Source organism: Trachinotus anak, unplaced genomic scaffold (assembly GCF_046630095.1).
Source record: "Trachinotus anak isolate AG129_WGS33_773 ecotype Australia unplaced genomic scaffold, CSIRO_AGI_Tana_v1 ptg000010l, whole genome shotgun sequence".
NCBI lineage: Eukaryota > Metazoa > Chordata > Actinopteri > Carangiformes > Carangidae > Trachinotus > Trachinotus anak.
The window spans coordinates 29173048-29189519 of record NW_027273861.1 but is presented as its reverse complement, the minus strand read 5'-3'; the positions used below and the strand labels follow the sequence as shown (position 1 = coordinate 29189519).

The 16472-nt window shown below is 42.1% G+C and overlaps 1 protein-coding gene across 2 annotated transcripts; it reads right to left on the bottom strand.

The window, feature by feature from the left end:
* Nucleotides 1–283: 283 nt before the first annotated feature.
* On the bottom strand, nucleotides 284–15601 carry orc1 (origin recognition complex, subunit 1). 2 transcript variants are annotated; one of them, XM_071486617.1, is made up of 18 exons: nucleotides 15374–15601; nucleotides 14069–14196; nucleotides 12939–13111; nucleotides 12306–12774; nucleotides 11461–11722; nucleotides 11111–11200; nucleotides 9861–9923; nucleotides 9419–9526; nucleotides 7480–7729; nucleotides 7198–7304; nucleotides 6776–6877; nucleotides 6464–6635; nucleotides 5273–5380; nucleotides 4114–4263; nucleotides 3810–3929; nucleotides 3545–3714; nucleotides 3355–3442; nucleotides 284–1364 (listed from the first exon to the last, which is right to left on the bottom strand). In XM_071486617.1, exons 1-18 carry the CDS (start codon nucleotides 15466–15468, stop codon nucleotides 1170–1172), a joined length of 2850 nt encoding a protein of 949 aa, XP_071342718.1. In that variant the 5' UTR covers nucleotides 15469–15601; the 3' UTR covers nucleotides 284–1169. The 2 variants fall into 2 exon arrangements, with proteins under 2 accessions (XP_071342718.1, XP_071342719.1); XM_071486618.1 differs by lacking the exon at nucleotides 11111–11200.
* Between the last annotated feature and the right edge of the window lie 871 nt (nucleotides 15602–16472).

The window sequence follows — 16472 nt, the reverse complement described above, 5'->3', positions numbered from 1 at the left end:
TTCTTTCATGGATGAAGTGTTGCAGAATAACCAGACTGTTGGTGTTTGAAACGATTTCCGTGACAACAGTGTGTGAGAAGGAAGATTATTAAATAGGCCTATTATTTCTAAAAATAAATTCCTCTGAATTATGAAAAAAGCAGAGTTTTCCAAAGTAAGTTTTGTAGCGTCTCAGCTGAACAAGGAGCCGAAGGTGATTTCTCCCGCTCGGATACAGCTCGTTCTGATAAAAAAAAGATTATCACGAAATAACGTGAAAATAATAATAATAATAATAATAACAATAATAATAATAATAATAATCTTTATTGATAGAGCGCTTTTCAAAGGCCGCATTACAAAGGACAGAGACAGCAAAAATAAAATCAATTAAATCAATAGATTCAAAGAAATTTCTGATGTATAAAACAAGTACAGTTACAAGAGAAAAAAAACTATTCAGGGAAAGTAAAACCATGGCACCCTAACCCAACCCTAATCCTGGGGTATTTTGTCTGCAGGCATCTCAGGACCAGTTCTTCCCTTTCCTGCCGTAATTCTCTATTGGAGGTTGTCAACATAAATCACACCACCTTCATTAATGTTGATTCATTTGGAACTTGGAAGTGTTAGTGAGAGGAAGCTGTGGTAGTAAATATATAACAAAAAATAAGAAAACAAAAATAAATTCAATTAAATTTAAAAAAAAATGCAGGTTGCAGTAAAGATGGAGTTTTATTGCATATTCAAGTACTGAAACATAAAAAAATATGATGCACTATAATATTAAAAATAATAAAAAGGCACAAGATTTTAAATACACTTTAAATTGGGGACATCACAAACTCTCCCATCCAAAAAAAAAATCAAGGCAAAAAGCCTGATTCCTTAAGAAAAAAAAAATACCCGTAACACGTAAACAACATTAAGTCCACTTTATAGTAAAATTAGTATCATCAAGTCCTATAAACCTGCTAAAACAAGAGAGTGATTTATGTCTCAGTGTTAAAGGTCAAAGGTCTCTCCAAAATGTAAGTTAAAGTTTAAAATCTAGTTGTTTCAGTTAGTGTAACAGCTCAGGCTGGGTCAGGATCAGAGCGCCGACCCAGTGACTCTCACCAACACAGAGCTGTGACTCTCAGGTTAAATTTCTCGTGGTTCATATAAATGAGTCTGAAGAGGGCCCGGCCTCAGTCGGCCTTTAGGGCGTAGAGCACGTCGTCCTGGCTGACGTTGAGGCGGACGCGCTGCAGCACTCCCAGACGGCTGGGCTCCAGCAGCAGTAACCTGCAGGCTCCCAGACGCCGACACACGGCCAGGCCTTCCGACACGCTGATGGGCTGCAGGCCCTCCACCCGACACAGAGCCTGGTGCTGCACAAACACCTGAGAGATGAAACAGGGTGAGAGTCGTGCCTTCATCAGGTTCTGCACATCAGGTCAGGATGTGGTCTACGCTGCTAATGAATCAGGACTCGACCACTTGTCACCCAAAGATATAGTTTCTCCAGAGCTCAAAGTTTGAGAGCAGAATATAATGTTTAATACCCATCTCACAATCACACAGCGACACTGTTTCAGGATACAATTACTGAATTAATAGAATGGATGTATGGATTAACAAATGAATGATTTCCCAATGTTTTCACTTTCCTATTCTGAGCTGAGGTTCTAAGCTCCTGCAGCAGCGGCAACCACAGTGTCTGCTGACTCTGACTAACAGCAAAACCCACTGAAACAACCATCACTTCCCCCAAAGAACTGCTACTGACTGCTGCTGCCACATGTAGACATGTAGAACTCATGACAATTTCATTTACTTCATTTTTGTCTCATCGAGACTAAGATCTCTTTTTTAAGAGACTGGGCAGAAAATACAAAACAAACACAGCACAATTACAAAAACAAGAAACTCAAGAATTAAGACTTTTTCATATTTTCTAAGGGCTTTTTATTAGAGGAAACTTCATTGAATCCTATTAAGAATTTTCGAGAGCTGCAGAAACCCTGTCGGTGCTGGTGGGATTAAACACTCACAATATCTGGTTCCACACTTGCACAGGATGTGAAGCCATCTGCTCTCTTCAGTCACATACTAAGAGGTGGTGTTACTCAGAAATCACAGGGTGTTCTCAACAGTAAACATGAAGCATTTTCTACTGAACTGAGCTTGAGGTGTGGGTCATTCTTCCTTTAAGCACCTTGTGCACCACACAGACTAGTTCAGCTCACTGAGAAACATTGTGTTCCATAGAAGGTAATGAAGCTTTAGTCAAGCTGCTTTACATTTGAGTGAAGTTATGACAGATGGCTGGTTGGTCACTTTCATTTATGTCAGTGCATTTTGATGGCACTGTGTCAGACCTCCAACCTGACATCAGCTGTGAAACAAAGTTCAAGTCTTTATAGAGCAAAAGATGTTGATTATAACAGTAAACACCAGCCCACACAGAGTGGTAGCAATACTGAAGAGGTCACAGTATAAATACTGTTGTGACTGCTGCTGATCTGAGAGTGGATTTGTTAGAATATCATGTTTTAAACTTAGTGTTTCTCTAAGTGAAGAGTGACCACAGAGCCTGGCAGTGAGCAGTGTGTCACCATTTAAATCAGCTGCTTCAGTGCTGTCGGACTTTACGATTTACATCAAAAATGATGAAGGTGACGTTTGAAAGAAAGCTAATGGTTAGCCTGCACTGGGACTGTGCTACATTAATAAATTAACTATCAAACATGGACAACGTTATTGAGCGGTGGAGTAAGACCTGGTGAGAAAAATCCTCCAACACAACGGACACAACAGGAGGTTGCTAATGATCAAGCAAGGGTTTGCTTTTCTATTCCCATGTTTCATTTTTCCCTTCACTGGCCTTATCTTATACAGACAAAGACCAAAAAAAAAAAAAAAAAAAAAAAAATTGTTCCATGCAGGCTCCCCACAGTAATACTTAAGCAGTAGCTCGTTACGCAGTCTGTAATTTTATTCATATGCTATTCACAGCTCAGGAAGAGCAGACTGCTTCCTTTTTGTAGGTTGGTAGGTGGAGGAAAGAACCATGAGGAGTGTTTTTCTCTGTCTGGTGAAATCACTACAGATGAACCCGAACGTCAGAGAGTCTTCTGTAGAACTTTAAAGGGGAAGGTTTGACATTTTGGTAGATTATATTGATTATTCTGATTGACGCATTTCATGTTGTATGTTCATATTTTCCTCACATTAAAAACATGGTTTAGAGGATCTGATTCTAGTACGCTGCATTTCAGAAGAAATACTGCAGCAGTTTCCCGTCAGTTGTCATTTTCATTTCCTCCTGCTGTGAAGCAAAGACTCTGCATTTCTCTCTTCCTGATGTGTGTGTTTGTTTCATGTGTTTACCTGTTGGAAGGTGGCCTCCTCCAATCCCAGCCGCCGAAATTCAGCGATGACCGCCCTGAGGAAGAGCTGCTCCTGCACTGACGCACACCTGAAAACACAGCTCAGTCACTTTATCTCGCTACGGCTGCTAACCCACACTGTTACAGCCCCGTCAGGGTTTCATCCATGTGACCAACGGGAGGATTCCTACTTGATGGCGGCGACGTAGGGGGAGGAAAACATCTCATTCAGCGCCTCCATCACATGACTCATTCCCACCAATCCTGTGGCGAAGGGGTCGGTGGCAGAGTGCTCGCAGATCTCCGTTGCCCGGCGACAGATGTCCAAACAGCGGCGAGCGTCGCCTGACAGAGCGGCCACCTGCCGGAGGAGAGGAACAGTGAAATCTGAGCCAACAGACCCGGGAATGAGCTCAGCTCAGGTGAGAGGGCGTCAAAGGCGTTGCAGTCGTCTACCTTCCTGGACACGAGCTGCAGAGCGTCCTCCTCGAAGGCCTTCACCTTGTTCAGCCTGGACATGATGATCTGCTGCAGCTGCTTGAAGCTGTACGGCTGGAACGACATCCTGGTCAGACCCTGCAAACATTCACACAACTTTTTATTTTTGGACAGAAAATCATTTACACTGTTTGTAAGAAGTGAATTGTTGTGATATTAAAGTTACATTCATCAACCAAGATGACCAATTCTAATTCAGTTTGAAACTTTATCTAAATGCTAAAGAGGACACAGAAGCTGTGGGTGTGTATTTCCCCCTCACCAGTCTGCTGGCCACTCTGTTGATCATGATCCTCTCCGGCAGGTCCATGGTGTTGGCGATGGTCAGCACCACCAGGCGGGCGTGGCGCCGCGTGGGCCAGTCGAACAGGTTGTACATCACGTTCTGCTTCCTCGTCCACAACAGGTCCAGCTATAGGGGCCACACACAGAGCAGAGGGCCCGTTAGTCTGCCCGTCACACAACACACCAACTCATCATGACTTTGATGGAGGGAGAGAGAGGCATTTCACTTCATTTCACCCACAGCACAATTATACATCCACTCACCAGCACAACTGAACTGATTGACCTGTCATACATTTAGTTTAAGGTCCCATATTTGAAGTGCTGATATCCATAAGAAGATATAAGGCTGACTGTTCTCTGAGTGAGCCAATATAAATACAGCAGGTTTCAGGTAAACTCTCAGAGAAACCAAATCCTGCAAGGTTGGATGGTGGGTCCAGGTGGGCGGGGCTTGGGGCGTGGCTGAGGGCTGAGGGCGGTGGCTGCTTTGTTGTGACATCACAAAGTTCCAGAAGTCCTGACGGCTGGTTTTAAGGCTCAGTTTCTGAATACAGGCTGTGTGCATTTCTCTGTGGACTGAGGCTTTGATACTTTCACAAAATTAATAGAAAATGTTCCCACCCAGCTGACTGCATCATCTACAGTTACTTGCTGTTTGGGTTTGTTTATATTCAACATTAATTATTCTGTTGTTCTATATTTCTCTTATTGTCAACTATGTGACAATGAGTTCGTCTCTGAACACTTCCTGTCTGTGGCTCTCAGCTCTGAGCTCATTGGCTCCTACTGAAGACGTAAATCTCTAAAAACACCTCACAAACATATGGTTTGATCTTTAAACACACTCAGTCCCTGACAAATGCACAATTTCCTCCTGTTGGTTTGATTAAAAACTACAGTGAAATTACTATTTGCAGCAGCGGATTAATCCACCGTGGGACTGGGTAAAAATAAACTACATGTGTTCATGGTACAACAGTGTGACTCACTGATTAGGTTTATTTAAACTGACTGAAACTTAAATTGATCCATTTTAATTTTCATTTAACCTTGTTCCTGTAAGAGACGATACTTCGACCTTTTTGGGAAATGCCCATAAAATAAATTATCGTAAATCTGAACCAACTTCTTACTTCATCCACCAGCAGCACCGTGGTCTCCTTCCTGGGTGCAGGGTTGCTGAACCTCTTCTCCAGCAGAGCTGCCGCATGGTCGGCGGTGGCTTTCTGACCCGTCAGCTTCTGCAGAGACGAGAGACGCCGCTCAGTCAGTGCTCACCAGTGTTTCCATTTACCGAGGACACAATCTGACATGTGTCTTCTCAGAGTCAGTTTCATCTGTGTCCAGAACAGACACAGTCCAGGATGTGTTTAGTGTAGCTTAGCAAAAAGACTGGAAGTAGATGGAAACTGTTAGCCTAGCTCCATCAGAGGAGGAGCACCACACCACAGCTTCACAGTCCGTTTTGTTGAGCTGCAACTACAGATTATTTTTGATCATTAATCAAAATGCTAATTAATTTCTCAATTGATGGTTTTGTCTGAAATAATAAAATGAGAAAAAGGAAATCTTCATATTCTGTTCTGTCAATTGAGCGAATGACAGAACAAGGAACAACGATTAATTAGTCTCAATCAATTTTTAAAGCAAAAAGATCATGTGAAATCATGATGTTCACTTTCCATTATTTTCTTACAAACCAAAACAATGAAGTGATGAATTAAGAAGTTAATAAGAAGATTGATTGATGATGGAAATAATTATTAGTTAGAAATAAGAAAGAAACATGATTGACAAATGATTTGGTTTTTCATAAACTCTGAACCTGTTCATGGAAACAGTTTGTTTATCTACAATGTAATTTAAAAAAAAAAAAAAAAAGATTTCAACTGAAATATATCAGATTTTTTTTGGCTTTGACAGATTTTCACCTGTTATTTTTTTCCACAGCCCATCTTTAAAAGACAATTCAGAACATAAATCACATTTATATAAATACATATAAATATATATTTATTTAATATATTTCTATATAAAATAACTTAATTTATTGCATTAAGCTTATTTTCACTTTGTTTTTCTATAAATCCTAAAAAACATAATGTCCACATTCATCAGTAGGGTTTAACACTACTTATTAACTTTTTTTTAAATTTAGGGATCAAACCCCCATAAAGGTGTTAAAGAGTTTGTCTAAAATAAAATTTTTTTAGTCTAATATTTTCACCACAACATCAGTAACCAGGTTATTAGAGAAAACAGCAACAGACAGGTTTAAGTTAAGGCGTTTCCATAAGTTTCAGTCAGTGTCTGTAGCTGCTCACCTGCAGGATCTGGACATAGGCCTGATGAGGATCCGTCATCTTCATCCCATTGATCTCGATGAAGTGGAAAGGAGGGACCTCGTCCACGTCGGCCGCGTGCTGCAGACAGCGCATCACCTCGTGGACCGTGGCCGTCTTCCCTGTGCCCGGTACACCTGAGATATACATACACCTGAGAAACACAGGCACACAAACCAGGTCAGTGCGACGGCCAACAGGAAGGTGGTGGGAATCCTCCTGAGCTGATGAGAAGTCGCTGACTGGCTCTAAAGGTCTGCAACCAGTCGACTCCACGTTTGATCTGGATCTCACCCTCCAGTGCCGTCCATGATCTTACTCTCCACGAAGCTGTAGATGTCCTGAAACTCTTGCTCCCTGCAGGGGAGCGACTCCGGCACCGAGGACACGTGCAGCCTGAAACAAACACAAACACACACAAACAAACACAAACACAAACACAAACACACACACACACACACACACACACACACACACACACACACACACACACACACACACACACACACACAGGAGGTGTTCAGTGACAAAGCTGCAGTTCCTCTAACGACCACTAGAGTCTGGCTCCAGCAGTGAGTCAGTCCCCAGAGACTCCCATGTTCAAATGTCCAACATTACAGCAGAAAGAAACATGTTTACAGCCTGCTACAGAAACTGTTCTGCTCTCTAGAGCCGATTTCAGAATCACAGGTCAGGGACCCGGACCCTCCTCTCACCTCGCTCTGGCCTCCTCCAGGACATTGGCGGGCTGTCGGGCCGGTAGCGACCTGCTGGGAATGCTGGGAGTAGCGTGCCGGGGGGTCCGCGGCGTGCCGGGTGTGATCTGTTGAAGCAGACAGGGAACATGACACGAGCAGGATGTTGTCTTATTCTGGGTGATTTTCACTCTTTGTTTTGACAAATCCAATAAAAGAAAAATGTAAACATAAACCGACTTTGACAGTTCCTCAGAAAAACAGTCACATCATTGCTGTCGACCCGTCAGTCTGGACTTTTACCTTCCTGCTGGGCGTTTTCCGCGGCGTCCTGGTGGAGGAGCGAGTTCTCTGCTTGGAGCGAGGAGTGCGAGATCCCGCTGTAGCGTGTCGGATCTTCTTCGCTACCACTTCCTCGTCACTATCCAGCCCCGCCTCCTCTTCTCCATCCTCCTCCTCCTCGCTGCTGCTCTGCATCTCCTTCTTCGATGGAATGAACTCGTCCTCGTCCTCTCCGTCCGAGTTCAGGTCCAGCTGGTTGTCCAGAAGATTCCTGAACACACACAAACTCTGACGTTACACAACTTTTCACATTCATACAATGCTGCAAAATCTGGACGAAAAATTAATCTGCAACAGTTTCTACAATTAGCATGTCCCTCGTTTCATGATTATATGTTACACTGTGTCTAGAAACTTAATAATAGAATCCATTACATTCGCCTTCATGCTAATGACAAGACAAATTAAACTTCATTAACGTCATTTTCTGTTTGTACAGAACTGATGTTGATTCATCAGTGGATCATTAATATAGTGAATGGGTAAAATAAAGAAAACAAGAGCAAAATAACACCCAACACACTCCCTGAGTCTGAGTCTTGTTTTGTTTTGTTTGACTAACAGTTCAAATTAATATAATTTTCAATCACATAAAACTATGAACAGCAGCATATCTGGACAATTGTGTTAATTTATGTTATTAGTGTGTGAGAAATCTGTGAAATTAGTTCATTTTAGAGCCAAAAAAACCCCCTCCATCAAAGTCGACCCCACAGCACGACATGCACAAGGCAAGCATTGGAGCTGCAGTTGTCATTGTAATGGGAAGTTTATTGTAACTGGTGAAGGCTAATTGTGGTGTGAATTGGAATTGTTGGAATAAGTCCCGCCCACTTTGATCAATCATCACCAAACTTTATGCCTGAGCCCAGGAATCACCCAACATCATGCATAACTAATTTTGTACAAATCCAAGCAACTGTTGTGACATGTAAACTTTCGTAATTTTTGGCGCCCTATATCGTCCAATTTGTGCCAAGACTGTGAACGAAGTTTCATGTTGATAGCATTTTCTTTGACAGAGGTTTGCAACAATATGTGCTTTTTAGGTTGGTAAAAAAAATTGTTTTCCTCATAATTTGGGAATTTCTTATTTTTTATAAGTTTTATAAAATTCTTTTGAAAACTTTTAATCAGATGTTTGGAGATGTTATGTTCAAATTTTCAGGCAGATCAGGCTTAAACTGCAGGAGGAGCTTGAAAAAGTATCTTTTGTATATGTAGCGACTTGAAAAAAAAAATGAATGGAGGAAGTGGGCGTGACCTATGTCATATGATTCAGCCCCATTCAGGGAAAGCAATGATATAAGTTTTTTTGAATGAACCACCAAAAATAGTGGAAGTTATAAGGCAAAATGCGTTTACCTTGATTATGGGGTCCCCTGGTGGCACACAGATGTAATTTTTGTTTTGTAAGGTCTCTGTGTACTGTCTACTCTGTCAATTTCATGGCCCTCAGATTAATATTTCAGGTGAATTAAATAGTTTGTATTTTGCCCTGTAATAAGCTCTGCCCACTTTGACCAATCATAACCCCCTTTGGTGCATGGGCTTAGGAATGGTTTGAGAACCTACCCACCAAATTTCGTAGAAATCGGTGCTGCCATTATTATAAATATACTTTTCCCACATTTGTAGCGCCTCCTAGGGGCCACGGTTCGCCAAATTATATCCTCACAGTCCCCTGCCGATCACATATCTAAAATTTGGTGCCCACTGCGGCTTGGACCCCTAAAAATCAGACACCGATAATCACAGTGACAGTACATAGATCACATGTTCTGTTTGAACTTCAGCTAAAAAGATAGACTGAAGTTTTCCTGGAAGCAATCAATCGTGCTGCTTTAAGAAGGTCAGAGGTCGCCGCTTGGACCCACGATGAGTCCGTCTCTGCACTTACAGCTGTTTCCTGATGCGAGATGACACCAGCTGCGCCGACTTCCTCTTGGAGCTCCTGGGTGTGGCGGCAGCTGGAAGCATCGGAGAGTTTTCATCATCCACCTCGGCCCTGTCGACATCGACACAAACATCAACACAAACATCAACACAACGTGGAAGGAAACTGGGAGTGTGAAGTGCAGGTCGTCATCTGAGGCTGCACATTTCATAAAAGCCAGGGTTTAAATCTCTCCATTCCATTAAAGCCAGAATAAATAAGAATGTCCCAGCGTTTATTCTAATATTGTCTCATAATAATTTAGTCACAGTATTAAACAGGAAAGATGGTGATTATTTATAATAAAAAACAAGAAGCAGCTCTCAACTTATTCTCTAACTAATAATGTTGGTGTGTATTTCAGGTCTTTGGTTCTGTGTCCAGTGTTTAATAAGATGATACTCACAGAACCCCCAGAACCGGTTCCCTTGGGGTCTTCAGGTCTTTCTTTCTGGACGGAGTCGTCGCTCTGAGGCAGAGACAGGGCGAGACGTCACAAAGACGAAGGCAGACACATCGTCACCAGAGAGCTTCTGTTTTACCACTTTAATTTAGAAATAAAAGCGGTGTTTTGGTCAGTGATACAGTCGACACCTGGACGCCCCCCTGATGTGCAGCCTCACACCTGAATGAAAACCACCGTGTGCACACAACTGTGAAATGATCTCTGTGGTCCACGACTCAAACTCCCAGCAGCCAGAGAAGTGAAACCTTCATTAACACCGAGACCTGTCCCACTTCTGGTCTTTTCCATTCAGGGTTGTTTTTTTTTTTTCTATTACAACTACAGCATCTACAGTCACCTACACTCACCTTGGGACTTTTTCTGTGGAAACTAGTATTCATTTTGCTGTTATTACAGGAATCAGATCTTTCAGTTTTATCTAATACAGTTTACTGTGCGCCACCTGACTAAATCTCCAGCGTTAGTTTCACATGAATGGCATCTGATTGCAGCTCCGAGCCGTTTCCCCCTGAGGAGCTGAGAGCAGCCCGACTGTTGCAATCTTTAAACTGAGAACAAAACTGTGCAGCCTGGCTTTTAATCTAATGTGGTTTTTAGTTGTTGTCACTTTATTGTATCTATGATGTAAATTGTATTATTCTGTCTCTTTATTCTGTATTTTATTCTATTTTGTCAAGATTATTTATGTTCTTATGGTTTTTGCTGTTATTGCAGATTTTTAAATGCACTTCATTGCATCTCACTGTCAGTTTTCCTTTCACTGCACTAACCTGTGAAAAAGATCCTGTACAAATCAAGAAAATTCACTAATAAGAACTGTTTTCATGCTGCAGTATCAATATTCTTCTGACAGATTTAACGATCATTTAGACACAGATGTTGAAACCTTGTCGACATTTTGACAAATACATTTAAATTAGGACATGGGTGACGGGGAGATTCAGCTGTAATGAAACGTTCTCTGTACATTGTGTTTGTTTTTCTTCTTTGTGGTGTCGTTGCTTTTATTTTAGTGAAAGGATCAGATCCCTCCACAACAGCCTCTGTACCAAAACATCTGGATTTCAAGCTTGTTTTCCTGTTTCTAAACTTTCGTCATATCTTATCTGTTACTCAGGAAACAAGAAGATAAGTGTGTGGTTAAACCCAGGCAGCAGGGTAAACTCAGCCCGACAGAGAGTCTGACTCACTGCTTTCTCCTCGGGGTGGCGTTTCTTCTTCTTGGTGTTTGAACTGAGCCACTGGGTAACTCCGCCTCCATCACGTCACCCTGCTGAGGACTGACAGAGGCACCACCGTGTCTGTGATGTCATTACAGTTCATCTATTTTCGAACCAGTTTATCTCTGGTTTACACAACTTTAAAACCCATGTAAACCAGTTCATCCACTGTTAATATAATTTTAAAACCAGTTTAATGAGTAGTTTAAACCAGTTACCAACTGTTTTTCGCTGGATTTAAAACCAGTTTAAAACCAGTTGGATGACCTTTATGACCTTATAGAGGTGGACACTGTGACTGTGAGAGACTCGACTCTGACCTGGTGGGCTCGTCTCTGGCGGACGACGCAGGACCTTCGGTCTCAGAGAGAGACACTTTGTTGAGGATGATGGAGGGTTGTAGGAGGACGTCGTCCTGAACCGTGGGGTCTCTGTGGGCCTTTCTGAGGGGGGTGAGGCGTTGGTCGAGGGGCAGGGCCCGAGGAGGCGAGGACGACAGCCTCTGAGCCAACATGGCGTCCGACTCCAGCTCCTCATCCAGCAGCTGGTCCAGGATGTCCTCCCGGGTCATTTTCTCTGGACCTGATGGGACAAGGAGATGAACGAAACAAACAAACCTCAGTCACATTCACACAATAAAACAAACAACAAAACAGGTTTGATATTTGTTCTCAATCATTTATCAAACAAAAACGTCAAACTTCTGGTTCTGTGGATTTGCTGCTTCTGTTTTATATCATAGTGAACTAAACGTCTCTGGGTGTGGACGTCATAGGAACATCTGATCTGCATATTAGTAATTATATAATATTATACGTAAATTAATATCTATTATTGACATATTAAAAATCAAACCATCAGTAGATTCAGCCTTAAAAATGATGGAGTAAACTTTTATTATCTAATAAAAACAAGGTTCTCTGCACAGCTTCCAACAAGCTCGAGGGCAATTTTATTTATCATTTATTTTATTTATATTATCTGAGCCTCTAAAATGACCAGACTTCAATGACAACACCTCTGTCAGAAACATATGAGTGGTTTTATAAAACGCTTTGCTTCCTTATACATTTTTTTCTTTTTCAGTTTATTTCTTAAAGATAAAATGGTCACAGAACTGAGAAAGCAGAGCTGTTTCTACCAACACCTCACTGACTGCACTCACTGCTCAGCTCCAGCTTCTTGCGGACCCCGGGCGTCCTGGCTGAGGCGTTCCTCCTCTTGGCGCTCAGACATTTGGAGGCCGACAGTTTGGTGGCCGAGTGCCGGGACTCGGCCTCGGCAGCGGCGCCGGCCTTCCCCGCGCTCATGGTGGCCCTTCTGTACCTCACTTCTCCCAAAGAGGCCTTGCGCATGATGGTGGGGTCCGGCGTGGGCAGGGCGCGTCTGGAGGGGCCTCGAGACGCCGGAGCTGCTGCGGGCGGGGAGCATGGGGGAGAGGAGGGGAGGGAGGGTTTGGGACGGGAAGTAGGAGAAGGAGGAGGGAGGGAGGAAGCCGGAGCAGGTTCAGAGGCAGACTCCACCACAGCAGAGTCCACCGCCTTGAAGCTCTTTGAGTCCCAGGACAGCTTCACGTACAGAGTGTCTTTATCGTCGGAGTCGGGGAACGGAGCCGCTCCGTCCAGGTGCTTCACCTTTGAGTGAAAGGGGAGGAGCTTAAATGCCCAGTTCACACAAATCACGAAAAGTGGCATCTGTTCATTGAGGTTTCAGAGAGGGAAATCTCAGAACCTCAGCAGATAAAATCTAAATCCTCTGTGTGGCCCGAGTCCTCTACAAAACTAAACAAATCCTTTACCTGCACAGGTCTGAGGATGGACTCGGCGTTGACCTCGTCGTCACAGCTGCGGCCCTGATAGTAGAAGATCTCCTGCGGGTGAGGCTCTCTGCCCAGCAGCTTCAGCTTGCTCGGAGGCACTTCAGACACACGGACAAACCACTGAACCACCGCCTTTTTCTGCTTCCCGCTCTCTGAGACGCAACAGGAGACAAAAGGTTTGGTTTTCACGCCACATCAGAGTGATGTGAACATTCAAAAGATGCATCTCTACCATCCCTCCGTATGAAGTCTTCTGGGACAGGTCTAAGTTAAGTTTCAAGTCTGGAGATGTCAGTTTTCATTACAGTCGAGTCGTTCAGGTCTCTGAATTTCATTTTCCTCACAAAGTCTGGTTAAGTTGGTCCATACACAGTCTGAAGGTAGAGGACAATGTGTTTGTGATTATAAAGCAGGTCTAGGTTCTATATTAATACTGTGAAAGTATCAAAGCCTCAGTCCACAGAGAAATGCACACAGCCTGTATTCAGAAACTGAGCCTTAAAACCAGCCGTCAAGACTTCTGCAACTTTGTGATGTCACAACAAAGCAAAGTAATTTTTTTTAGATCGGAAGAATCATTTTCTCTGTCGTGATAAATATGTCAAAGACAGAAGAAACATTTTTTATGTAAGCATGTGGCTCTGTGACCATGTGACCTGCATGTTGATCATACAGCAAGCCCAAAGCCTCATAACCCGTCTCCATTTCAACGGCATTTGATGTATTGTAGACACTGTTTTAAACACCACCGGGGGCTTATAAACGCTGTTCTTACGCCCCCTGGTGTTAAATAAACGCTTGGTGCCGGTGGTCTGTAAAACACTGTTTACAACACATCAAATGGAGCTGAAATAGAGACAAATGATGACACTTTGGGCTTACCATACGATCACGGTCAGTTCCTTTCACGCTCTTTCTCTTTTGCTGCAGCAAAGAAGAAAATCCACCCATGAATCAGACAGATCTCATCAGTATGTGGTGTAGAGCTGAGGGATCATTCGCTTCAGGGTAAAAGCTCGAATGTAACAAGTCACATCAATTAATATAGTAGTCAGTGAGGAAATCGTCTGTCAGGAAATCCTCGTCACGTAGACGTGTGTCTCATTTACCGTCACCAAACAGCCTGACGACTCGGGCCACATACGGGTTGTCTTCGTCCTCGCCCTCTATGAGGATGTGTTGGCCGGCGTTGATGACGGTGACGCGCGGGAGACCCTCCACACTGATGGCCAGAGAGCTGAGACACAGACAGATAAAAAAATAAAAACAAATGAAGAACTGCACTGACATGAGTCCAGCCTGAGTGAGGAAGCAGAAGCAGGAATTTCACAATAAAAGCGTGGTGATCGTGGACATCAGTTTATTTGTTGGCTCCTGGACACTGTGGACATGTTTAAAGAGCAGATGAAGATCTGTGTGTTTCTGCTGGTTTTTGTTCAGTCTTTTATTTTTCACTCTTGTTTTATGGCTGCATGAGTCTGAGTGTGTTAGTTGTTTACTGTGCCACATGCTGTATAAATACACGTTACTTGTCTTTAAGGCTGAAACACATCAACTAATCCTCCACTGTTCTCGCTGGGAGTCAGTTCATTACATTATGTGATTAGACTTCTTGGTCTAACAAGAACCTATGACATAAAATTCATCATTTTATCTTCTTCTACGTCTCTATATATAATAATGTACTCGTTACTTTTACTCTGTGATGAGTGAATTAATGAATCTTCTTTTACTTTGAAAACTGTGATAGACCATACACTGTGTTCATCATAGGAGGAAAACCAATCATATCCAGCTCCTGTCGCTGCCACTAAAGATGCTTCGTTAGATGAAGATGAATCAGAGGATTCTTCACCTGAGCCCACGACCTGGTCTGAAGTCATTTTTGAAGTTTTAGAATAAAGAAAGATTCATTTCGTTTTAAATGTTTGCTGCGTAAAACACAAACACACTTATTCACTGCCTGCAAAAAAAGGAATATGAATATTGGATCTTTTGTTGATTCAGTTGGGTTTTAATGTGCATTTCTATGAACTTTGCATCACATTCTACAGGTTTTTATTCTCTGGGTTCTACAGTCAGACACTGGGTTCTGTAAATGTGGAAAAATACAACATGTTGACATAAAAAAACACATAATCCTGAACTTTAACTCGCACTTTAAATGTGAGTAAACACCTTTCACATGTGTTGGAGTCATGTTTGACCAGGAGGAGCTATCTCACACACACACACACACACACACACACACACACACACACACACACACACACACACACACACACACACACACACACACACACACACACACACGTGGTGTCTACTGTATGTCGTCTCTACTGAACTCGTGCTTCTCGTTAACAGGAATAAAACCGTGAACCCCTGCAGGAGCCGGGCAGAAGCTCAGTCCTCACCTGTACTCGCGGGTCCTCAGCTTCCTGTTGAAACGCACGGGCTCCCCGCGCCACCTGTACACCCTCCGCACTCTGAGTCTGGTGAAGTACTTCATCCTGTTTCCTCAAAGCGATAAAAAACACGCTTCATTCAACACCAGGACCGAGATACAGGAGATTTACACGCACACTGAAGGCACCAAAGCCGACAAGATTTCGCGGGAAAATTGCGTATTTCCGCTACGTAAGCAGGGTATTAGGCCCACTTCCGCCACCGCGTGCTTCGGAGTGTGCGCTTCACGATAAATCCTGATAAACATGCCCATTCTTTACTGCTTATCTTTATTATAATTAATGTGATGAATAAAAAGTTCAGGAAACCAGTCCTGTCCTGTTACAAGGATGATCGGCTGCGAGATACAACATACAACATACAACATACAACATACAACATACAATATACAACATACAATATACAATATACAACATACAACATACAACATACAATATACAATATACAATATACAACATACAACATACAACATACAACATACAACATACAATATACAACATACAACATACAACATACAACATACAACATACAATATACAACATACAATATACAATATACAACATACAACATACAATATACAATATACAACATACAACATACAACATACAACATACAACATACAACATACAACATACAATATACAACATACAACATACAACATACAACATACAATATACAATATACAATATACAATATACAACATACAACATACAACATACAATATACAACATACAACATACAACATACAACATACAACATACAACATACAACATACAACATACAACATACAATATACAATATACAATATACAATATACAACATACAACATACAACATACAACATACAACATACAATATACAACATACAACATACAATATACAATATACAACATACAACATACAACATACAACATACAACATACAATATACAATATACAACATACAACATACAACATACAACATACAACATACAACATACAATATACAATATACAACATACAATATACAACATACAACATACAACATACAACATACAACATACAATATA